This window comes from Dermacentor variabilis, unplaced genomic scaffold, assembly GCF_050947875.1.
Source record: "Dermacentor variabilis isolate Ectoservices unplaced genomic scaffold, ASM5094787v1 scaffold_16, whole genome shotgun sequence".
NCBI classification, from domain to species: Eukaryota; Metazoa; Arthropoda; class Arachnida; order Ixodida; family Ixodidae; genus Dermacentor; species Dermacentor variabilis.
Window position 1 is genome coordinate 2,630,283 of NW_027460324.1, and position 24,957 is coordinate 2,655,239.

The following is a 24,957-nucleotide window of genomic DNA, read 5'->3' on the forward strand; positions in this document are numbered from 1 at the left end:
CTCCCTGATGGCCCTGATCTTCTTCTTGTGCCAAAACATCTACGACAGACTGTGCTCTTTGAGATGCATGACGCACCCACTGCAGGACATCTTGGGGTAACCCGCACGTACGACCGTGTCCGACGCTATGCTGCTGCCTGTGATCCCTGCTAGCGTCTGAAAACACCTCGGATGCTACCTTCCGTTTATTTACAGCCGATCACCGTCCCTGTGGAACCGTTCTTTCATGTTGGATTGGACCTCCTCGGTCCCTTTCCCACGTCATCCTCTGGGAACAAATGGGTAGCTGTCGCAACTGATTACGCCACCCGATAAGCTATCACGCGAGCTCTCCCTACCAGTTGCGCCACTGACGTCGCAGACTTTCTCTTGCGGGACATTATCTTACGTAGTGCATGGCGCCCTGCGACAGCTGCTTACTGACCGTAGTCGTAACTTCCTCTCGAAAGTTATCGCCGGTATTGTGCGTTCCTGCTCTATTCAACACAAGCTGACTACCTCATACCATCCTCAAACTAATGGCCTGACAGAGCGGTTAAACCGTACTCTTACCGACATGTTGTCCAAGTATGTTTCGAAGGACCACCACGACTGGGACATTGCCCTTCCTTACGTCACATTTGCTTATAATTCTTCCCGGCACGACACCGCCGGATTTTCTCCATTTTATCTACTGTACAGTCGCGAACCGACCTTGCCCCTTGACACGGTACTTCCTCCTGCTGCGATCTCAACAACTGAGTATGCGCGCGACGCCATCGCCCTCGCCGACCATGCACGCCAGCTTGCCCGTGCTCGACTGACAGACTCGCAAACCACGCAGCAGCGTCAGTACAACGCCCGCCACCGTTACGTACAGTTTTCGCCTGGTGCACTCGTGCTCCTGTGGTCGCCCTCTCGTCACGTCGGACTTTCCGAAAAGCTCCTTTCGCGATACACAGGGCCCTACCGCGTGCTTCGCCAGGTGACGCCTGTGACTTACGAAATTGCTCCTGTGAGCTCAACCTCGTCATCTACTCTGGCATCTACTGATGTCGTGCACGTCAGTAGGCTCAAGACCTACTACACTGCGTCAGACTCCGGCCTTTAGTCGCTCCGAGACGGCGCTTTTGCCACCGGGGGTAGTGCTACGGGATAGTATTTCCGATGACGAAGAGCCGAGCAGTAAGAAGACGACGACGACGATTTAAAGCTAGCGCGGGCTGTTGCCTCTTGGCCAAGCGCAGCGTATTTTCTTGTAAATATACTTGTACATTTGCGCAGAGTTTCATTAGCGTTTAATGCCAAGTCATTAAGCGTTTTAGCCCTAAAACATATGCTAAAAATATACAATGGGCGTCTGTGAAGTGAATTTTTAGATGAGAGCTTCCAAGCTCGCATGTAGTACACAAAAACGCTAAGCATGCTGCCACGCAGTCAAATTGCTAGGTGCCGCCGTGCTTTCTTTTTTTGTTGCTTTTATGGCAGTGCTGCTTATGAATTTTAACTTTCTTTTCATTGTAATATACATTGAAAGTGCACAAATGTGTAGAAATAAAAATGTAGGCTTTCTGAGCAATAAGCCACCTCTGCAACTAATATACAGTGGAATTCTGTTCATATGTTTTTCACTGAATCGCGAAGAAAAAGCGTAACAGTGTGGAAAACTTAACAGCGAGGAAAGCTCTGAATATGAATGAAAACAGTGCAGCTTTGACTTGAAACTATTCACGTGCCGAGTAGGCACGTGAAAAGGTCCCACTTGAAGCTGCTGACGCAGGCAGAATTTGAGGAGCGCAAGCTTGCCAAATTTGTAAAAACGTCAGTGCATGTCTCGAGCTGCCCTGGCCTCACCAGCATAGTGCGTGTCAGCTTCTCGTTCTGCAACAATTTGTGCAGTTGGCATCGGACACCAATCTTGGCTACATTACAAGTCTATTTTGCGACCATGTGACGGTCTATGCTTCCAACCGGTTTGAAGTTACGGTTGTGCTGCCAGCCGTAATCAGCTTGGTTCCCTCCATTGGAGAAAGGAAAGGGTGCCAGTGCACATTTATGGACACAACTCCCACACCATGTCTCAAGGTTTTTAGAGAACTTAAGAAGAACCTGCAAAACATGTGGTGTTTCGAATTTCCGTGGGTGCTGCAGGTGACCTCGACCCCCTGCGCGACGGACCACACGGTGCCCCAGGTGGGCGAGGACTTCACGGTGGGCGGTCTGACTGCACTTGTCCAGGGGGTGGCCATCTGTGAACCCTCTCCACGTGCCTCCTCAACAGCATCTGCACAGCCGTGCCTGGTGGAGCCTCTTCTGCAGCCACTGCAGCAGGTTCCGCAGGTGTGTGCAGTGCACTTATACAGCCAACCACAAAAGTTCACTTCTTCTTCACTTCACTTCACTTTATTACCTTAAAGGCCCCCAGGATTGGGGGTATTACATAAGGGGTTCATGTGCCGTAGGGTCTGATGAAACATAGAATTTGAGCCGTTTGTTACCATAGCCAGGAAAATGGTAAAATACAGTAAAAACTTGTTAATATGTGCCCACTTCATAAGCATTTCCAGTTTAAATATAGTTGCGATGAATCCTCCTCCCTGTTGCCATTGAACCTAATGTATTGACTGACCCCTTAAGCCGTAGTTGCTAAACGCATGCCCAATGGTTAGTGTGTAGTATTTACTTCATGTTTTAGTGCATACAAGCATGGAATTGGCAAAATTTTGTGCTCGCAGAGAATAGATAATTGTGGATTATGGATGTTTCCTGGACTGCAGTCGCCACCAAAAGTGATGTCAAAAGCTGCTCTGGCCACAGTCATCGTCGGCCACAGTCACTTCCGTGGTACCACAGGGCTCAGTCCTTGGGCCCCTGCTGTTCATTATTTATATTAATGATGTCACACAGGTCATTAGGGACACACCAGTGAAACTGCGATTGTACACTGACGACTGCATGCTCTATACCAGAGTAACTAACAGACGAGATCAAGAGGTTCTTAACAATGTATTTTCGTCCTTTTGTGGTTGGAGCAATGCGTGGCAAATGAGTATTAATTACCAAAAAACTGTACAAATGACTTTCACTAATAAAAAGCAGCCGTTCAATTTCACTTATAGCTGTAATGGGCGCTACCTAAATTCTGCGAATACCTTCAAATATCTTGGAGTTACCTTCACTCAAAACTTAAAATGACATCTTCATATTGAAACAATTTGCGCTAGGGCACTTAGGAAACTGGGATATTTAAAGCGAACCCTCAAATGCTCAACTAAGGACTGCAAGTTAACAGCTTATAAATCCCTCGTCAGACCATTACTAGAGTACGCCTCAGTGGTATGGGCATCATACACTGCACTTGACATTAGTAAGCTTGAAGCCATACAAAAGAAAGCAATACGGTTCATTTTTCGCCAATGTGACCGCAACTTTTCTCCCTCATCTCACGCATGCGCATTATCAATAGAACCCTTGGCTCATCGACGCACACTTGAACGTATCACTTTGCTACACAAGATTGTACACGGCCAAAGTTGCATTGATGCCCCAATTTCCTTCAGTCATCCCACTGGGCATGCCACGCGCCGTTCACACCCACTTAATATTGTTCCTTTCCAGTCTTTTGTAAATTGTTTTAAGTATTCGTTTTTTCCAAGCACTGTTGAAATTTGGAACAACCTAGCTGGTTCCTTGCGGGAAAAACCTAATGAAGAGTTTTTGAAAGAATTGTCTAAGCACATTTTGTAGTTACGTTTCAAATTCATAGTATGTTGTTTTGATCTACTCTCTGGTGTATCCACTCCTGCTATGTTTCATGTATTGAGACAGCAGTATCTGTAAATAAATAAAGAAACATGGTAGCCATGATGTGTTTTCTGCTTTAATAGCTCCTAGCACTTCCATGTCGTCGTCATGAAGGATGACATGGATGATGGCCCTGCCGTACACAATGTGGCTAGTGTGTTGACCATAATGAGGGCCATTTGGTCAGAAATAGGGCCTGATGGAGAATCTGGTTGTGGCCTTGCTGTGTTTGAGGATGCCGTCATCGCTGAAAGGTCGCCAGGATGGCAAGTGAAACTCGCAGTTTTTTTGCTGCCTGTTTGCTTATAAAATGTGTTGTGTGTGTTTGCATGAGAAGTAACACTTTCATTGGCTGGTAAGATTATAGATGCTCATCTGCCATTGTCAGTTAATTAGTACATGACTTAGTGCATTCCCGATCCAAGTTCTCTGCAAACTACATATTACTGAGGTTTTACTGTACTATCTTTGCATATACAGTCGAAACCGACTATATCAGCCCCGTTTACATCGAATTATTTTGTACATCGAACAATTTCTGAGCAGAGTATAGTTGCTATGAGTATATATATAGCAAAAATTACGCTTACATCAAACAAAAATAGCAGTGACGCCCAATATATTGAACGTCAAGCAGCGCAAAAATGCCCCCAGAAGTTGGCTTTCCCTCGTGGTGGCGAGAAAACCTGGCGTCATGGCTCCATCCACTCGCTCTGCCTACCGTGACCGTGCCGCGTTGTGCGAGTCGTGGACACCCCCCTGCAAAAAATGATCCTGGCCCACCCGCAGCGCTTGCTTAGACAGCCAATCGGAGGCTCTTGTGCCCTCGTCGTGCAGGATGGTCGAAGTGCGAGTGGTTTCGCTGCTTTTCTAGTTCATTGTGTTGTGCCTTGTAGGTCTTCTCCTGCTTGTGCTGCTGTGATGGCTAGCGCGAAGTGAAAAAATTTGCCTTTTGCCGTGAAGCTCGAAATCGTTAATGGAGTCAAACGCGGTGAGAAGTTGGATGTTGCCACAGCGTGTACAATACCGAGGAGCGCTCTCAGTACGATCTTCAAGAAAGACTAAGGCGAAGATTAGGGCTAACGCGCACAAACTCGTGAGCCGGTGCCCGTGGTGCCCGACTCATACCCACAGCGACGTCGAGGCGGTTGTGTGCAAGTGGTTCATCTGAAGTTGCTTCAGACGTGCCGGCTTCCATGTGCCCGCTGGTGGCTCTGAAAATTCTGATGAGTGCGACGAAGCCGTTGCCGGTGTCGCCGAAGCTTGGAGCAAGCTCTCAGAATTTCCGCAAGTCGCTGATGGATGAACGGTCGACGAGTTTGTGAGTGCAGATAATAGTGTCGCGACCATAGGAGAGCTCAAAAACGAAAACTACATCGCGGACATTGTATGGAGCACAAGTGATAGTGGGCACAATGAGGAAAGCAACGACGATCCTTTGCTGACATATTAGAAGGCACAAGTGGCTTGCCTACACAAGCCGCTTGCGTCCCCTAACCTAAAACTCTCCAATGGGGAGAAGTGCATGCGTCGCAGGCAGCGAAATTGACCAAGCAGAAGAGAATACAGGACTATTTCATGCGAAACTAAGTTAGTTTCATCAATAAATTACTTTTATAAATGCTATGTGCTTTCATGATGCCGAATTGTTTAGCAGGCCTATATAGAATTATGCCCTATATTGAACTGATAGGCGCTTTATTGTTAGTTCGATATAACCGGGTTCGATTGTACTGTCAAACCCACTTAACGATTCCAGAGATAACAATTTATTGGTTATAATGACCTAATTTCGCTGCACTTATGATTTTCCGAACCTGCTTATTGAAGCTGCACCATACTGTTGTGACAAACAATTCACGAAAAGGAACACTGCTCGCAGACGATAAATGATGACTCAGAAGGGCTTGAGTGCGAGCTAGTTGGTACAGATAATTCAAATTTAAAACAGCGCCAACAATTCAAACCTCATTCCAGTAAAAGAAGGGCAGCCGTAACGGCAAGACATTTTCTAAATGCCGGCATGCTGTAAAAGCTTAATTCCGCTTCCAACCTACTATAATGCTTCACTATCGTATGCAGAATCCAGCCGTGTCCTGCTGATAGCAAAATACAGTTAAACCTCAATATAATGAAAGTCTCGATATAACGAAGTATTTAACTTTTTATAACGTCTTGGAAAACTGGCGGCTCTTTATACGAAGTGTCTATTGGCTGCAAGAGTCCCAGAAAACCGGAAGAATGCAAACATACTAATCCACAAAAATGGAGATGTTACAGAATCGAAAAATTATAGGCCCATTAGCTTACTCCGAGTATTATATAAAATATTGACACGTGTACTTATCTTTATCTAGCGACCACGTTTCGCCGCCTAGCAAATGTTATCGCACAGCGCAGGACGCGCCTGCATGTAAAAGAAGTTTCTGAAATGTTATCGATGGTTCCCTCCACTGTCTTTCACCGCAACTTGTGTAATCTGACTGCATGTATGCGCGACGCAAATAGTGTAGAACTTTGTGGAAGACACCCAGCAGCTAATCTGGAACATTCGATGACTGATCTATAAAAGCCGACGCGCTTGACCCGTTGATCAGATTTTCGACGATCGCCGACCGTGTTCGCCGCTATCGTTGTGCTATAAGTGTAGCCTGTTTTTGTGGGCACAGGTTCGTCCAATAAAAGTTAGTTTTGTCTTTCAGAGTATTGCTACTGTGTTCTTCAACGTCACCACCACGTGACATCTGGTGGAGGTGCTTTTCGTTCATGTACCGGACGCCCCCGACAAGCCGTGATCCAAGCCTGGACCGCAAAGAGAACACCGTCACCAAGAACCAGCGAGATAGCCGCAGGCTGCAAGGACTGTCCCCGGAGCACGGACTTTTGCCTGAGACGACCAAGAAGATCGCCACCAAGTCCACCCCAATGGCAGCCCCGGCGTCCCCCATCATGCTGCAGCAGCGCAGGGAGCCTCCGACGTTCCGCGGTTCAATGTTCGAGGACCCGGAAAGCTGGCTTGAGACATACGAGAGGGTCGCTACTTTTAACAACTGGAACAGCGACGACAAACTGCGATATGTCTTTTTCGCATTGGAAGATGCTGCCAGGACGTGGTTCGAGAACCAAGCAGCCACCTTAACGACCTGGGAGCTGTTCCGAAGTGGCTTCTTGCAGACATTCGCAAGCGTCGTACGCAAAGAACGAGCCCAAGCGCTGCTAGAAACCCGGGTGCAGCTACCTAATGAAACAACCGCGATCTTTACAGAAGAAATGAGCCGCCTATTCCGCCACGCTGACCCGGAAATGTCCGAGGAGAAGAAAGTCCGTCTACTGATGCGTGGTGTAAAAGAGGAACTTTTCGCCAGAATGATACGAAGCCCACCGAAGACCGTCGACGAGTTTCTTCACGAGGCCACTAGCATCAAGAAGACACTGGAAATGCGGAACCGGCAATTCAACCGCCGCACGAACTCGACAAACTACGCCGGAGTTGCGTCACTGGCCACCGACAACCTGCGCGAGACTATTCGAGTGGTCGTGCGGGAGGAACTACAGAAGCTGTTGCCTTCATCACAGCCTGAAGTGGCTTCGATTGCTGACGCCGTACATGAGGAGCTCCAGCAACAACTCAGAGTACGCCCTGAATCGCCACGGCCTCAGCCGCAAGCAATGACTTACGCTGCTGTAGCCCGCCGTCACGTTCCCCCTCCGCGCCCATGGCAGGGCCCAGTGATGACACAGTTCCGTCGTCCACCGCCACCCCCGCCGCCAGCATGCCAAGCCGTCACCTCACGCGGCGTTGCAAGGAAGACTGACGTTTGGCACGCCCCCGACCACCGCCTGCTTTGCTATCACTGCGGAGAAGCCGGGCACATCTACCGCCGATGCCCATACCGGGAGATGGGACTCCGAGGGTTAGCCGTTAATGCGCCACGACCACAGATTGGCGAAAGACCTCGCGATATCGCCGACTACCTGGCCGCCACTCAGTGGAGCCCTCGACGACTGTCCCGTTCGCCGTCACCAGGCAGCTACCTGTCGCCACAGCGCCGACCATACACCAGCCCAGCCCGGGGCCGCTCTGCGAGCCCATATCCGGAAAACTAAAAGCAGCAACCGATGGAGGTGCGGTTGCTGTTTGTCGAACTGACAAAGATCCTCCGCCGCCGCCGAAGACGACGAAGAGACCATCTCGACGGACATAATGACACGCCGCCGTCCCAACGAAGTCGGGAAGCCAAGACTGCACCGATGAAAGACTTGACCACGCGACGTTCCAACTTAAGTTCAGCACGACGCAGCCGTGATCCGATGCCAAGACCTAACTGCAACGCCAGACAAAGAACCACCGACCTCGATGTGCTTCTCGACGGCCACGCAGTTACCGCCTTAGTGGACACGGGCTGATTAGTCCATCATGAGTGGACACATCGCCACCCAGTTGAAGAAAGTTAAGACCGCATGGGAAGGCCCTCAAATTCGGACCACTGGAGGACACCTCATAACGCCGACTGGAATCTGCACGGCAAGAATAACCATTCATGACCGGACTTACCCTGCCACCTTCGTTATCTTCCAACAGTGTTCACGAGACCTCATTCTCGGTATGGACTTCCTGAACCATCACGGCGCAATCATAGACCTCAGGTCGAAGTCAATAACGCTGTCGGAAGATAAAGCGATACTGCCGGAGGGCCCTCGTAGTCCCCACGCCTTGAGTGTGCTCGAAGATCAAGTGAGTATCCTGCCTCGCTCCAGCATTGTTATTTCGGTTGGCACCGAAACACCCGCTGACGTAGAAGGCGCCATCGAAGGCGACCAATGTCTACTGCTAGACCGTGAACTTTGCGTCGCAAGAGGGATCGCTCGACTGCATGTAGGGAAAACTGAAGTGTTGATGACAAACTTCAGCCAGGAGTTCAAGCACATCAACAAGGGCACGACTATCGCGTACATCGAGGAAATTCTGGAAACAAGTAATGCGTTTGTCCTCTCGGATTCCGCCGCATCTACCCCGACGACCGTGGTTCCCGAACCAGACTACGACATTAATCTAGATCTCCCTATGATTAAGCAACAGCAGCTCAGAAGTCTGCTCCGACGATACAAAGGCTGCTTTTCAACGTCATCGAGGATTCGACAAACACCAGTCGCCAAGCATCGCATAATCACCGAGGAGTGCGCTCGACCACTCCGCCAGAGCCCTTACCGAGTTTCGCCGCGAGAACGTGAAGCTATAAGAGAACAAGTCGATGAAATGCTGCACGATGACATCATTCAGCCGTCGAAAAGCCCGTGGGCATCCCCTGTTGTCCTGGTAAAGAAAAAGGACGGAACCCTATGTTTCTGCGTTGATTATCGTCGTCGAAACAAGATCACAAAGAAGGACGGTTCCCAGCGGTTAATCTGGAACATTCGATGACTCATCTATAAAAGCCGACGCGCTTGACCCGCTGATCAGATTTTCGACGATCACCGACCGTGTTCGCCGCTATCGTTGTGCTATAAGTGTAGCCTGTTTTTATGGGCACAGGTTCGCCCAATAAAAGTTAGTTTTGTCTTTCACAGTATTGCTATTGTGTTCTTCAGCGTCACCACCACGTGACAATATATACCAAAATAATCTCCAATAGAATAAGGGCAAAACTGGACTTTAGTCAACCAAGGGAACAGGCAGGCTTCAGGAAGGGGTACTCTACAATGGATCACATCCATGTCATTAATCAGGTTATCGAGAAATCCGCAGAGTGCAATAAGCCTCTCTATATGGCTTTCATAGATTATGAAAGGCATTTGATTCAGTAGAGATACCAGCAGTCATAGAGGCACTACGTAATCAAGGAGTACAGACCGCTTACATAAACATCTTGGAAAATATGTACCGAGGTTCTACAGCTACATTAATTCTACACAAGAAAAGCAGGAAGATACCTATAAAGAAAGGGGTCAGACAGGGAGACACAATCTCTCCAATGCTATCCACTGCATGCTTGGAAGAAGTGTTCATGATATTAAACTGGGAAGGTTTAGAAGTAAAGATCGACAGCGAATATCTCAACCTTCGGTTTGCCGATGACATTGTTCCATTCAGCAACAATACAGATGAGTTACAACAAATGATTGAGGACCTTAAAGGGCCCCTCACAAGGCCCCATAGCAAATTTTAGTTGTACGGCAGAAGTTGTTACGTGTCCTCTAAGGAGCGTTCTGCCGGAAAAAAATTTCAAATCAGCTCATTAATAGCCGAGATAGAAATATTTCAGTGCCATGAACCCGTGATTTCAGCAGGTGGGCTCCACTGCATAACAAGACTCCCTCACCACTCACCCCGTCTAGCCTATGCAAGGTTCTCCTATGCCGGACCCCTAGGATTGCGTGAGACATATGTCACATATGCCTTCACTTCCCCCCCCCCCCCCCCCCGGCAACGTGCACTTCCGCTGGTTTATCTGCTGGCAGCGTTGCGCGCGAGCTGTTGTTGTTCCGCACAGCACACAATTTTGCGCACTGTGCACAAGGACACATGTCTAGTGGTGTAAATCAGTGCTACATGAATATTGAGGCAGAAAAAGCGGATCGCAGAGCATGATCATGCGCTGGAACACGGTAAAAAATGGCATAGTTTTGATACCTGCGCACGTGACTGCACGACCGTGGGAACAAGCAGATGAAACGGTAGTGCACCACTCTTGCTTCGGTCTGAAGTAAAACAGAAAAACATGCAGACATTTCATTTATGTGTTTTATTATTTCTCTAAACCTCAGTTCGTCAATTCAAGCAACATATCACATAAATAACAGATGTTGCCTTAAATAGTTCTCGAAGTCGCGTGTCACCACAAGTTAGCTCACACTGAGGACACGATTACGTAGGCACAGGAGCCCGACTACGTCACCGTCCCTCTGGACGGATTCGCCTTGAGTGAAGAGGGGAACGGCATTCGAATTGAAATTTCAGGTCTTCAGGTCACAACACTGGCAGCGTGAAGAGCGGCAGCAGCGGTAAGCGAATTCCCCTTCATGCTGCCTCTCACTTCACTGCGAACTAGGTGCGCGAGAACACAGCACGCATAAAGCTGTCAGCCGTCCTAGCTTGCCAGCCTTTGCACTCACCAGAAAATTTCTCCAAGATCGGGCGCACGCGGCCGCGATCAGCTGTGCGCCCCTGTGGCCGGTCTAGAAGAGGACACGTGCTCTAACCTTCCCACTCCCAGTCCCCTCCTAGCGCATGCTCACCTCCCCGCTCAGCTTCCCTGTGCCATGAGCTTTAGGCCTTAGCATATGAGCATTTGACAGTACACAAGCAACCATTGTTGCGTGGACACTATCAGAGCTGTTACAAAATGATTTCATTATGACTAGGGACTTCAACGCTTACGGCGGCAACTTGTGATGTGCCGTTGCGACGCTGCAATCTTTCTTGTTCTTTTTTCAAAAGCCTTGAACGCTTGAACATCATTATTTCTCAAATCTCATTGCATTGAATGTTTATCTACAGTCGAACCCGACTATATCGAACCTGTTTCCATCGAATTATTCTATATATCGAACAATTTCTGGACACGATATAGTTACAATGAGTATATATCGCAAAAATTACGCTTACATCGAACAAAAATAGCAGCGACACCCAATATATCGAGCGTCAAGCGGCGGAAAGTGCCCCCGGAAGTTGGCTTTCCCTCGCGGTGGCGGAGAAAACCCGGCTGCGCGGCTCCATCCAACTGCTCTCCCTACCGTGACCACGCCCGACCGCGCTGCCTCGGACGAGCCGTCGGCACCCCCCCCCCCCCCCCCTGCAAAAAATTATCCTGGCCCACCCACAGCGCTTGTTCAGACAGCCAATCAGATGCTCTTGTGCCCTCGTCATGCAAGATGGCGAAAGTGCGACTTGTCTCGCTGTTTTTGTGTGCACCTTGTAGGCCTTCTCCCGCAGTGTTGCCGTGATGAAGCGGCAGAATTTGCCTTCGTCGTGAAGCTCGCAATCATAAATCGTGTCGAACGCGGTGAGAAGTCGGATGTCCCCGCAGAGCACAAGATTCCGCAGAGCACAAGATTCCGCAGAGCACTCTCGGCACGATCTTGAAGAATAAGTGGGAGATTAGGGCTAAAGCGTCCAAACTCGCGACCCGATGCCCGTGGCGCCCGACCCGTACGCACGGCCGTGTATGAGTGGTTAATCTGAAATTGCTTTAGCCGTGCCGACTTCCACGTGCTCGGTGATGACCGTAAATTCTGATGAATGCGACGAAGCCGTTGCCAATGTTGCCGAAGTTTGGAGCGAACTGTCAGAATTTCCGGAAGCTGTTGACGAATCAACGGTGGATGAGTTTGTGAGCGCAAATGATGTGTCGCGACCACGGGAGAGCCCGAAAACGAAGACTACATTGCCAAGATCGTACCGAGCACAAGTGAAAGTGGGCACAATGAGGAAAGCAACGACGGTCCTTGGCCCACATCCTCCGAAGTGATTGGTGCGCTCGCACTAGCCCGGTGCTTCTGCACGAATGCGGAAAGTTGCGGCCTCAGCTGCTCCGACTCCTTAATGTGGAAAAGTGCGTGCGTCGCAGGCAGCGAAATTGCCAAAGCAGAAGAAAATGCAGGACTATTTCGTGCGAAACTAAGCTAGTTTAATCAATAAAGTGATTTTATAAATGGTATGTGCTTTTGACATCCAATTATTTAGCAGGCTTATATCGAACTGATAGGTGTTTTTTTGCGAGTTCGATATAGCCGGGTTCGACTGTATCTTTTCAGCGAGCAGTTCCCCGCTGCTTCTTGTTTCTTAACAGGTACATAATCAGGTACATTCATTGCTTAGTGCTAACTCAAACGTGAGCATATACCACGCCTTTTTTTAATGTGCTTCTTACTGTTCCCTTTCCATTGCACTGAACTTGCCAGTGTCTAGCATGAACAAGTTCATAGACGAAAGCTTCGTGACATTATCTGGGCGCGGATGAGCGTCTCGGTGGACACTTTCTGCTACTCCCCGAACATCGCAGCCCCAACACCGTATCAGAAATCTTCCTCGTGGAACTGCTTGCTGTGCAGCTGAGTCATAGCCGATGGCTGCTTGCCTGTTCTAAGTTTGACAATCCAAGCTTCACGCAGCTTCTTGTCCTGGGGGGAACGCGTGAAGGCACACACTGGGCTCCGTTGTGTATGTCTGGCACTGCAGCATCGAGCAGTAGCCTACCACATTATGCCTTCAAAGGCAGTCACTATGTATTATAGTGCTTTCAATTGTTGTCAAGCACACATCCAAAGCAGGAAGACTTCCACACCTAATCAGAACTGCAGCATAGTTTGGACTTTAAAAATTCATTTTCAGCTTACTTCAGAGCTTCCGAAGCAGTTGACACGGCCTCTGTGTCCATGTGATCCTTTATACCGCGTCATGCCGACGGCGGCACCAGCTTTTCCAGTGGTGGCGCTTGCCCCGAATAACGGCCTTTCAAAATAATGAACCATTTGCCACGGTCTCCTGTAGTTCGTTATGCCGAGATTTCACTGTATACAACACTCGTGCAATATTATAAAAGAACCGGGCGGCTATAGAAATGCGACTTGTTAAGCAGATGACATGCTTAACAGATTAAACGGTATGACGAAGCCTAGGACAGCTTGGAGGGAATTAACTCCTTATTGAAATGCTGAAATAACTGTGAATTACTAGTTATATCTGCTGTTATCTTGGAATCAAAGAGCAAGTTGAAAAAAAAAAAAAGATCTCTTAGCATAATAGATATTCAATGTAATATTGAGTGCTGTAAGGTATTGCTCCAAACAGTAAATTTTCAGGGTCCGAAAGCGTGTACCGAGTTTACGCGATTGTAAGTTTACCTATTTTTTAAAATTTGAAAATCTAAAGTGGGGGTGGGTAGGGGGGTCCACTTACAATCGAAATCGAGGCATGGCACCGCCAAAAAGGCAAGACCAACGAGATATCAAGGGAGCTACAACATAGTTACAATTTTATGTTTGCTGTATGGCCCTACCCGTATTTTTCGCTATCCCGTGCATTTGTTCATTTTTCGGAACTGTTTTTCAACATTTTTGAGTCTTACAGTGCACACAACACTCATAGGGGGGTGTCAATAGTTGATGGAAGTGCCACTGTTCCATTCACGACGGCACCCTCAGAACAGCAGCGCTTGTGGGGAGTATCGATAGTTTATGGAAGAGCAGACACCGCTCACGTGTTTCTCTTTCCCTGTAGCTCTTAGTTTGACGCGTTCAAATTGACTGCCGGCTACGTGCTACTTCCATGCTTCCCCAGTCGTCATGAGTGCCGCAGGCCCACTAAACATTTGGCGCTCGTTCACAGCAGCGTTCAAGGGGGCTGCCGTCCTTTACACCGAAGAAACAAATCGCTGCGCAGCGGGCTGCAAGTTTGATGCTTCTGAACGGGTGGTGTGAAAGTGGCGACTGCAGCGAAGCAAAATTTTCACCTGTGGCGGCAAGCGAAGAATTTCCCACGGGTTGAAGTCTGGACACTTTTTGGAGCTGTAGGCCAAGCTTGCAGAGTAGGTAGCTGAAATGCGTGATCGGTCCCTGCCAGTGAAGTGCGACATGGTCATGAAGCAAGCCCAGATATTTGCCTTGTAAGGACCTGCTCTGCCGCGAGTACGAGTGTCTGGCGGCAGAAGACCATGAACTTACACCAACCAGACCTGTCAAAAGAGCCTCTCGGATGGCTGTGTTTGGTTGGGTGCAGTCGGCATGGGCTGCTGTTCCACAAGATGTCATGCTGTGGTCGTTTGCCAAATGTGGAATTTCGCTAGACGACGACGCGCTGTGCAACCCTAGCAACAATGATGATGGCAGCACTAGTGAGGACGACGGCGCAAGTGAAGACGAGTGGTCCAGTGACCATGCCAGCTACTAATAAATTTTCGTTATGGAATGCGCCCTCAGGTATGCTCTTCTTTTTTTTTCTCCTGTCACGTGCACTAGGGGGGGGGAGGGTTGTCGGCTTACATTCTAGTTGACTTGCAATCGTGTAAATACGGTACTACTTTTGCTCATAACTGTAATCTTATTTCTGCTGCAAAAGCTGCACCTAAATACCCAAGTGCCGCTTCCATCACTGCATATTCTATATGTCTACAATCTCAAAAAGACAGAAAAATCATTTCATCTTCGCACTGCTGGTCTACGCGCAGCAGCTGAGCTTAGCTGCGTCTGCTGCACACGTCCTCCAAAACAGCAATACCTGGGCTGTGCAGCGTGGGTGGCAGCCGCCACGGGTTGCCACGACGAGCCCTTTTGCCGACAACAGAACACTAAACGAGACCCTACACCCAGAAGGCTTTGCTGCCTGTGTAGCTTCCAGTGCACTAGCAAAGACGAAAAAAATAGAGAAATAACTCCCCTTATAATTGTATGATTTGAAAAATTTTTCCACCGTGAGATTCGGGAGATGACGTCCATCAATAGTGAGGCCTTTCTATGGTTAGTTAAAAAGGTTTCAGGGCCTTTTGAAAATGCATCCTGGTTAATGTAACTTTTTGCCTCTGTCAAAGGTGCAAGAAAATTATCCTCTGTTTTGTTCTGTAGTTGTGGGTCTTGGTGCTGGTGCATCAATATATTACGATTGCTTCGTAAGCCTTTCTTTCTTGCCGACATTTGGCTGTCTCGCAGGAACTTTGCAACTCGGAACATCAGCAGCCCTGCCCTCCTGCTGTGCAGCCAGCTGTGGAATTGCCCCCTGGTGCTGACACTGGCAACAGTGTACCTCTATCCAAGCGCCGGTTCTCTGTTGCTGCTGCTGCTGGGGACCTGAGGTACTGAAGCAGCACAGATGTATTGTGTTGGACAATGTGATGCTAGGAGTTTGGCAAAGGCTCTTCCTTTGTCTGGCTTTTGCCTGACCTTGTTCATAAAGTTCAAAGCCAAGCTGTGCTGCTATGTGTTGCAATAGATTCTAATTAATCCGACCCATCCTAATTGAAAAATCGGATCATTTGGACTTGACCCCTGGTTTCATCCAGCACGTTGGCGACTTTCATCATCCAGGGGGTGTGCCTCAGTCGTGCAGGGATGCTGACTGGCTTGAGCGCCGCCGTGCAGTCCACTTATAACAATACCACATATAATGATTTATTGGTTATAACAATGAGATGATTTAAGAGTATCAACTTATGCACTAGGGCTATGAAAAAAGAAAATGTATACAGTAAAACCCTGCTATAACGAAGTTGAAGGGGGGATCATAATTATTGCGTTATAACCATTAATTAGTTATAGCTACTATCCATTTCTATTCGCAATTAGCAAGCAAGAGAGCATGTACTGACCACCAAACCTCACAGCAGCCCGCCATGCGAAAAGAAAATGGCCGCTACGCGGCAAGAAAACAAGCAAAAAATAAATACCAGCAAGGCAGCAAGGAATTGCTAATTTATTCACGCCAAAAGGCTCATCACTGATCGATCAACAGCATACCAGGTGGCGGCTCACTTCGTAGAAAAAAATTTCTTGATTGACTTTTGCTGTGTCTTCTTCAGGCGAATGATGGTTTTTTCAGCTGCAGCCACTATTTCGAGTCCGTCCTCGCCGTCATCGTGAGCGCCAAAGAAGCCGCGCAGCAGGTCTACCGCATCGAGCGCTTGTGCAGGCGTCGGTACATCGTGTTAGGCTCCGGGCTGGCGTCAACATATTCGTCACTGTCGTCATTAGGCACCCCCATCACCGTGCAAACAATTTCCGCCTTTGTTAGTGCTTCGGTCATCACCGCGCCAGCATCAGCACTGACGTACCTCAAGAAGCTGTCGCAGTCGGGCACAACGCCGGCGTCAAGGAGAGCGTGCCATGGCGCTACGGCTTGGTCGCCCGCGGCACCCTCATTGGTGGCAGCACTGAAATCTGCGCTGTAACCGCCGCTGCTGACGCCAAATGAGGCATGCCGGAAGCAAATGGCGATCGTGCTTGCCAGTACACCTTTCCAAGCAGCCTGTAGCATCTCGATTGCCATGTACAAGTCGATCGTGGACTCGCGCTTCATGGTCCTATTGAGCAGAATCTGGTCGATCACACGTTTGCAGTAGCCTGACTTAAGAGGGGAGGTTACCCTCCGATACCAACTTTTTTGTTCATTGAGATAGCTTAATAAAATTTTCAGGATGGACTCATAGCAAAAGCATTAGTAGAACTGCAAAATTTCATGCAGTTATCTTTCACTGGTTCTCAAGTTACAGCAATAATATGCCAGAATGGTGCACATGGTTTTCTCATTCCAGGCCTGGAGAATTCTCAAAAGGTGCTGCAACTGTGAAATTCACTGGTGATTCCCAGATGGATACCTCAGGGCAAGACAGAGCCCTTTCTTTAAATTTCCTTGCTGAAAAATTTCAGCAGACCACCGAATTTAGTGTTAGTGATTAAGATTTTATCAATAAAATTTTGATTAAATATCACAAATCAGACACAATATATAAAAAATATGGGCTTGTCTTGCCCTCAGAAATTTATTCAGATACACAATAAAAGAACTTCTGGAAATCTGATGAGCGGTTACAGAGATATGGCTGGAACAAGCAGCCTCACCAGCCAAAAGAAGTCATTTTGAGAAAATGAGCGTTGAAAGTTTTGAGCACATATATTGTTCTCAAATGACCCTCCAGCGTAAGTGGAGGTGTCCTTAGGCACTCTCCTCTTTTGCCACCTTTCCACCTTCTCTTGCGATCGTTTCTTGGCCTTTTTCAAGCACAGAGAATCTTTCTCGGCTGCCCATTGAATGGCCAGGTGGCCAGGTGTTAACCCCACTGATGAACATAGCCCTTGGGTGGCACTGTGGCAGCCACCATTGTATTTTAAAACTGCCTCATGCAGTGCTGTCTCCACAGCAATCAGCGACACATGCTGCTTTTTGGGCATCAGTGACCAGAGCACGGAGTGAAATGATTCTGATGCATTCTGTGTCTTTGCTCCCAGGTAGCGTTGCAGAAGAGAAGCCTGTGAGAGGCGCTCATAAACAGGTAGCAGTGCTTCTACAACATAGCCTGGAAGATTGTACCGATGCTTCGGAGGTGGCACACCATCACTCTTGCTGCCGGTATGACGACACCACGAGTCTGCACCCTCAGGACATAAGTCGTAGTGAGGATCCTTGTTTGATTCAGTCGAAACCTCAGCAGTCATGGAGGCATTGCGGAATCAGGGTGTAGAGGAGCCGTATGTAAAAATACTGAAAGATATCTATAGCGACTCCACAGCCACCGTAGTCCTCCATAAAGAAAGCAAGAAAATCCCAATTAAGAAAGGCATCAGGCAGGGAGATACGATCTCTCCAATGCTATTCACCGCGTGTTTACAGGAGGTATTCAGACCTGGATTGGGAAGAATTGGGGATAAGAGTTGATAGAGAATACCTTAATAACTTGCGATTCGCTGATGATATTGCCTTGCTTAGTAACTCAGGGGACCAACTGCAATGCATGCTCACTGACCTGGAGAGGCAAAACCGAAGGGTGGGTCTAAAAATTAATCTGCAGAAAACTAAAGTAATGTTTAACAGTCTCGGAACAGAACAGCAGTTTACGATAGGCAGTGAGGCACTGGAAGTGGTAAGGGAATACATCTACTTAGGACAGGTAGTGACTGGGGATCCGGATCATGAGACTGAAATATGCAGAAGAATAAGAATGGGCTGGGGTGCGTTTGGCAGGCATTCTCAGATCATGAACAGCAAGTTGCCATTATCCCTCAAGAGAAAAGTTTATCCTCCTGAGACCCGGGATGCATTTGGGTTCACAGATTTTTCCGAAACTTTCAGAATAAATCAGTATGGTTATGCAGGTGAAAAGTGTTAAATGTTTTTTCAATAGCCGTGATAATTTCAGCTCAGCGCGATGTCCAATATATTGGACACTGGGATGCTACCCGGTCTTTCTTCACCCAGCGCGCACGTAATGACGTACCGCAGATATTACGCAAAACTCGTGAGCAAAAATATTTTAATAACTCAAAAGGCAAAGTATTCAATAAAGTACATAAGAAGAGCATTCCTCTGCTCAAAAAAAAATTTTGCTCTTGTGTTCATTTCCAGTGGGCAATTTCAAGACACCTGGTTGTCCTTGGTGATGCAGAAGAAGAGCCGACATATGGTGCAAAAGAACTTTGTTTTCATGTCGCAGCCCTGTAGTCTGCAACGGGCAGCGTTTGTAGTGTCTGCCAGTATTGAGTAGTGGGCAGTGCTCTTTTCTTGGAGTTCTCGAGGAGACAGCCGAGCCTGCTTTGATGGCGGATGCCGCTCGGCTTCGTTCTCACTCTCCGTTTCATCCTGCTTCTTCCCTTGAGCCACGAGACTCTCAGCAACAGATTGGTGGAACTGCATATATTTGAGTATATCTTTCCGCTGTTTCTTTAGGGAGCGTATGTCCCGCATGTTCTGCACCCAGGAGTTGTTGAGGGCAATGTCGAAGAGGTGAAAGATGGCTCTGATTGTCCACTTGTTGACGCCTGCTTTTACATGTAGTAACTTATCATTCGGTCCGCCTTGTCAACACCGCCCATGTTGAAGTTGTACATGCGAACAATATCTGGTAGAGGGATATTGATATGTTTTTCCCTTACAAGACCACCTTCGACAGTAGGTGTCTTGCGGGTCCAAGCCATGGATTGAAAAAAGAAACGTTATTGGCTTAATTCATCAGACACGAGAGGCCGGTCCCCCGAAGAAAAAAAGAGACGCGATTTCGTCCACAAGCCGCTAAACGCGAACAGTACTCGCCTGCTGTTCATAACAAGGCCATCGCAAAAGCGCGGTCAAAATAACCGGGTTGAGTCCTAGCGTCCAACGTAATGGACACGCGAAATCAAATGAAGAGTAAAAAAGGGTAAGCGCGCGAACAGGTAAAATTTTGTATTCTGCGCGTACGCTGTTGTATTACCTTTAATATAAAATCAAAGATATGCCGTAAAAGCAGGTAGAAATGCGAGAAACAGTGCTTACTTCTCCGGCGGCTGCCGTAAAACGCCGCGCCGCTTAATGCCGCCATTGTGGAACTGTTTCGGCGGGAATTTGAACGATGTATTTTCATCAATGCTGCACAGATGGCGCAAGCAGGTGTCCAATAGTTGTACAGTGCGGTTTTATGACGATGAAAGCCTTGTCACAGGAGTACTGTCTCATATCTGAATGTCCAATATATTGGACAAATCCCCATAGCGGGGTCTCAGGAGGTTATAACAGCTGTGTCTTACCAGTACTCGCGTACGGGGCAGAAACCTGGAGGCTTACGAAAAGGATTCTACTTAAATTGAGGACGACGCAACGGGCTATGGAAACAAGAATGATAGGTGTAACCTTAAGGGATAAGAAAAGAGCAGATTGGGTGAGGGAACAAACGCGAGTTAATGATATCTTAGCTGAAATCAAGAAAAAGAAATGGGCATGGGCAGGACATGTAATGAGGAGGGAAGATAACCGGTGGTCATTAAGAGTTACGGAATGGATTCCAAGGAAAGGGAAGCGTAGCAGAGGGCGGCAGAAAGTTAGGTGGGCAGATGAAATCAAGAAGTTTGCAGGGACAACATGGCCACAATTAGTACATGACCGGAGTAGTTGGAGAAGTATGGGAGAGGCCTTTGCCCTGCAGTGGGCGTAACCAGGCTGATGATGATGATGAGGATCCTCGTCCGTCGATGTCACGTGGTGGTACGATGCCATCACTGCACGCTGCATTGCAGCCACATCGTTGCAATTGTTTTGTAGGGCCCAGCCATAATAGTCGGTCAACTTGTTGATGAGGGCCTTTGTCAGCCTGCCCTTCCCTCGTAAAGCCTTGTCACTTTTCTGCACAAGGTTGCGCAGTGCTGTTCCCATCCTCTTCTGTACGTGGTTGCTTGCACAAGGGCAGAGAAGGTGGCACTATCTTCGTCAGACACGAGCGTTGTGTAACGGAGGTTGTGCTTTGGCACCGAATGTGCGAAAAGAATGACAGCTGCCTGAACCTCCATCCTCCCAGACTTAAGAGTCAGTGTTTTTCTGGCACACGTGATCCTCCTGCCGGCTTGCGTTGCCTGGGTCTCCACTCCTTGGTCCTACTTGGCAACCAAGGTACTGGTTTGATAAAACAATGGCGCCCAAGATGAGGCCCGCATGATATTTAATTATTGCACCAACTCCAATATGGGACATGTGGCCACACTTGTGCCATCTTCTATCAAAGTTTACTGTGATATCCCTGCTAAAATATGAATCCATTTTCTTGTAGGTGGTTTTCATAGCAGAAGCAGATTCTGCATAAAACTTGTCTATGCGCTGTGTCTGCGGTTCCCTGAATTTCAAGTGCTTCTGAAAAGTGTTATGATGCAGGCCACGATGGGACACGTTCATCACTGGCCAAAAGTCATTGAGGGCTGTTTGTCCCTTCCCTATCTGTTTTGTTGCCACAATGGCTCTTATATTCATGTCAGAAGCCATTGAGTCATCCTGACGAGCAGAACTCCACGAGCTTGCAACTATCCACAATGTAAACATAGCAGCTCAAGCTTTGTTGCAAGTCCCTGTTAGGTGCCTCCTTGAACCTTCATACCAGTTGCAATGCACCACTGGCACGGGGTCTTGCATAGCAGGACACCTAGGGCATGCATTTGCAGAAGGAGAAATTTTTCGCATTCACTTGTAGCGTTGGCAGCTTCAGGATTGCGCTCCATTGCTTTAAATTTTCTCTTCGTCGCTGACATAGCGCCAAGTCCTCGTTGCACAGCAGTGCGTTTATCTGCCGCCTCTTTCCCCTCGCACGTCAGGAAACGTGTTTTCAAGTGCACAGGGGACGACGCGATCATACTGTCCAAGGCAGATGAAAAAGAGGATGTGGAAGCCGCTGTCAATGAGCATGAGACACCAGGCGTGCTTGTCGCAACAAATTCTTGCGCCGGTGGAGCAGGATTCATGTTGCTAGAAGCGTCAACGCAACCACGCTCTTGTTTAGATGAAGCAGAAGCTGCCCCACAGGAACCGTCGGTGCGATCATCGACGGCGCGCAGGTGAGCGACGACCTTCTCTATGCGGGTGATCTTCATAGAACGCTTCCTTGCACGCACCGAATGCGTCTAGCGTCCTGAGTTTCTTTGGGCGCATCGTGGCCTGCCGCGCAACAATTGGCAGGCTAAACGCAAGAACGGTCTCGTAAAGACAGCAGAAACTTGGAGAAACGGCTGCAAAGATAGACGATGGCAAGCGGAACACACAAAGGGTGCCGGCGATGGAGGAGCCGAAGCAGATGACGGCCGGACACATGCAGGAGACCACTACGTCATCGCACGCAGCAGCCAATGGGAGTCGCGTGCTCCCCTGTGTCCCTGAGGAGCGCACGCTTCGCCCAATCTCAGTTTCACGTCTGTGCTGCGGGAAAGTTGAAAGCTCTCACGAACGAACAAAACAACACCAAGATGGCAGCACTCGGAGGAGCGGTGGAGAAATGGCGTTTGCACCAAGTAGGGATATTTTGAGTGCTCGCTCGCTGCTCGAGGGCTGCCATGGCTCATTATAAACTTTGAAATAGTTTTGCGATGACTTAGACATTGATACTTACATAAATGGTAGTTTATAAGACATACTGACCGAATATGTGGTTTTCCAGAAATGACTTTTTCGCGATTTTTCGGTTTTCAAAGGCTGCATCCCCCTAAGGGGAGATGAGGGTCCTGAAAACTTTTATTTTTCGACATACGCTGCTTAAGTTTTGTGCGGAGATATATTGTAAAATGATTATTTCAAATATGTTTTTAGATTTAACATATCTCATTTGGAAGAAAAGATATGACAGAATACAATACTCCTACTTAGGTCAATTCTTACGGACCTTTTTAATGATGTCTCATTAAAATAGTGTTAAATAGTAGTTAACGAGGTTCGCAGGCAATGGGACCAAGAATGTGAAAAACATAATGAACACTATTTTAAGGGGAGACGCGGGTCTTGAAATGGCGAAAAATCTCAATAAAGTTCATTTTTTTTAAAAGTGCATGTTCGCTATGTTCATACATTCAGGAATCCTTCCACAAAATTTATATAGTGAACTTAATCGAAAAATAATCAAAAAAACCTTCGAACTTCGTGCCGTCACCATTTGCGAACGCGGTGGCCGGCGGCCGCTATCTTGGGCTTGTTTGAAAGCTATTTTCTTTATGTGCATTCTTGTGCCGGTTCAAAATGGTGTTGGAAAGGGGAAGTTGATGCCATCACATCATTTCTGAAGGATGCGTCCTTGCTACTGATTGGCCAAAGCGCCCTCAAACCCATGTGCCTCGCTCCTATTGACCTGTCACTGTTTATTTATTTATTTATTGTCATACTCTCAAGGCCCGGAGGCATTACAGAGAGGAGTGGTGATTAGTACAAACATATTCGTTAACAATATTCTTGAAGTTTGTGGCGTCAGAAATGGCAGTGACGGAGGCAGGGAGGCGGTTCCAGTCATTCGTCGTTCTTGGTATAAAGGAATCAAAATAAACGTTCGTGCGACAAGTTGGGACTTCAACCTTAAAACGATGATCCGTGCGTGACGATATGTATGATGGAGGGGAGATTAGTTCATCCTTAAGTGTTTCGTTAGAGTAATAGATCTTGTGAAAAAGGCATAGGCGAAAGTATTTACGACGTAACTCTAGGTTAGGCAAGTCAAGGGTTAGTTTCATTGATGAGACACTTGCATGACGAGAATAATTCGAAAGAATAAAACGAGCAGCTCGGTTTTGAATGGATTCGATGGTGTTCTTTAGCTTTAGAGTAGAAGGGTCGAAAATGGAGCATGCATATTCAAGTTTAGGCCTCACTAAGGATTTGTACAGAAATAACTTGACAGCTACAGATGCCGATGAAAAATTACGCCGTAAAAACCCAAGCATGCGATTAGCGTTACCGTAAATGTAATTTATATGAATATTCCATGTAAGATTGTGCGTAATGTAGATACCAAGATATTTATATGATGATACATTTTCTACAGGTATGTTGTTAATATTGTACGTAGGAAGGGTGGTATTTCTTACAACACGGGACACACGCATCGCCTTACATTTATTAGAATTGAGCTTCATTTGGGATCTAGCACACCATGATGTACTATGCCAATGTCTGATTGAAGAGTATCGCAGTCGCCAGAGTTAGAAATGACACGATAGAGAACACAGTCATCGGCGAATAACTTAATTGATGATTTAATTTGGTCTGGGAGGTCATTAATATAAATTAGAAATAATAATGGTCCTAGAACCGAGCCTTGCGGTACACCGGAGGTTACTCGACCAGTGGAAGAGAAGTATTCGTTAGCATAAACAAATTGGGAACGGTTAGACAAAAAACACTTGATCCAAGCAAGCACGTTAGGATCAATGTTGAGGTTACTTAATTTGGTTAAAAGTAATTCGTGTGAAACAGTATCGAATGCTTTGGCGAAGTCTAAAAAAATGCAGTCAATAATAATGTTAGCATCCATCGCCTGGAATAAATCATTAGTGAATGACAAAAGCTGTGTTTCGCAGGAATAGTATTTTCTAAATCCATGTTGGTAGGGGGTAAAAAATAGGTTTGACTCGAGAAATGAAACCAGGTGTGAGTAAATTATGTGCTCCATTAATTTGCAGGGAACGCTGGTTAGGGATATAGGTCTGTAATTAAGTGGGGAGTACCGACTGCCAGACTTATGTACGGGAATCACCATCCCTGCCTTCCAATCATTCGGAAGGATGGTGGTTTGAAGTGACTGAGCAAAGATTTCGCTCAGAATTATAGATGAATAAGTAATAGTTCCCTTAAGAAATTCGTGTTGATACCATCTACTCCACTGCATGCAGAAACTTTTGAGGTCTGTATCAACTTTACAATGCCATCAAAGTCAATGGTAATAGGAAGCATTGGAAAATAATGCACATCAGGAAAAACAGCGCTTGCGCACAGCACAGAATCCGAAAATACAGAGATGAACGCGTCATTCAACACTTCACAACAGACACTCCGATCGACAGGTTCGTTGTTAAGGTCACACAGCTCAATGGCACTAGATTTTTTACCGTTGACCACACTCCAAAATTTCTGTGGGTTGTCTTTCAAAAAAGAAGGCAACGTGTGCTCATAAAATGTTGTTTTGGACTCTGCTACAGCATTCTTGTAGTCGCTCAGTGCTAGTGTGTAAGCATTCCAACGATCATGATTGCCAGTTA

The 24,957-nt window shown here is 47.4% G+C and overlaps 1 protein-coding gene across 4 annotated transcripts in view; it reads left to right on the forward strand.

Annotated features, from left to right (window-relative positions):
• LOC142568055 (uncharacterized) overlaps window positions 1–24,957 on the forward strand; it is a 403,528-nt gene that overhangs the window by 245,109 nt on the left and 133,462 nt on the right. For all 4 annotated transcript variants that reach the window (XM_075678140.1, XM_075678141.1, XM_075678138.1 and 1 more), the window contains 2 exons: window positions 2,131–2,319; window positions 15,430–15,572. In XM_075678140.1, the coding sequence (XP_075534255.1) occupies window positions 2,131–2,319; window positions 15,430–15,572 (332 nt within the window). The remainder of the gene's footprint in view (window positions 1–2,130; window positions 2,320–15,429; window positions 15,573–24,957) is intronic.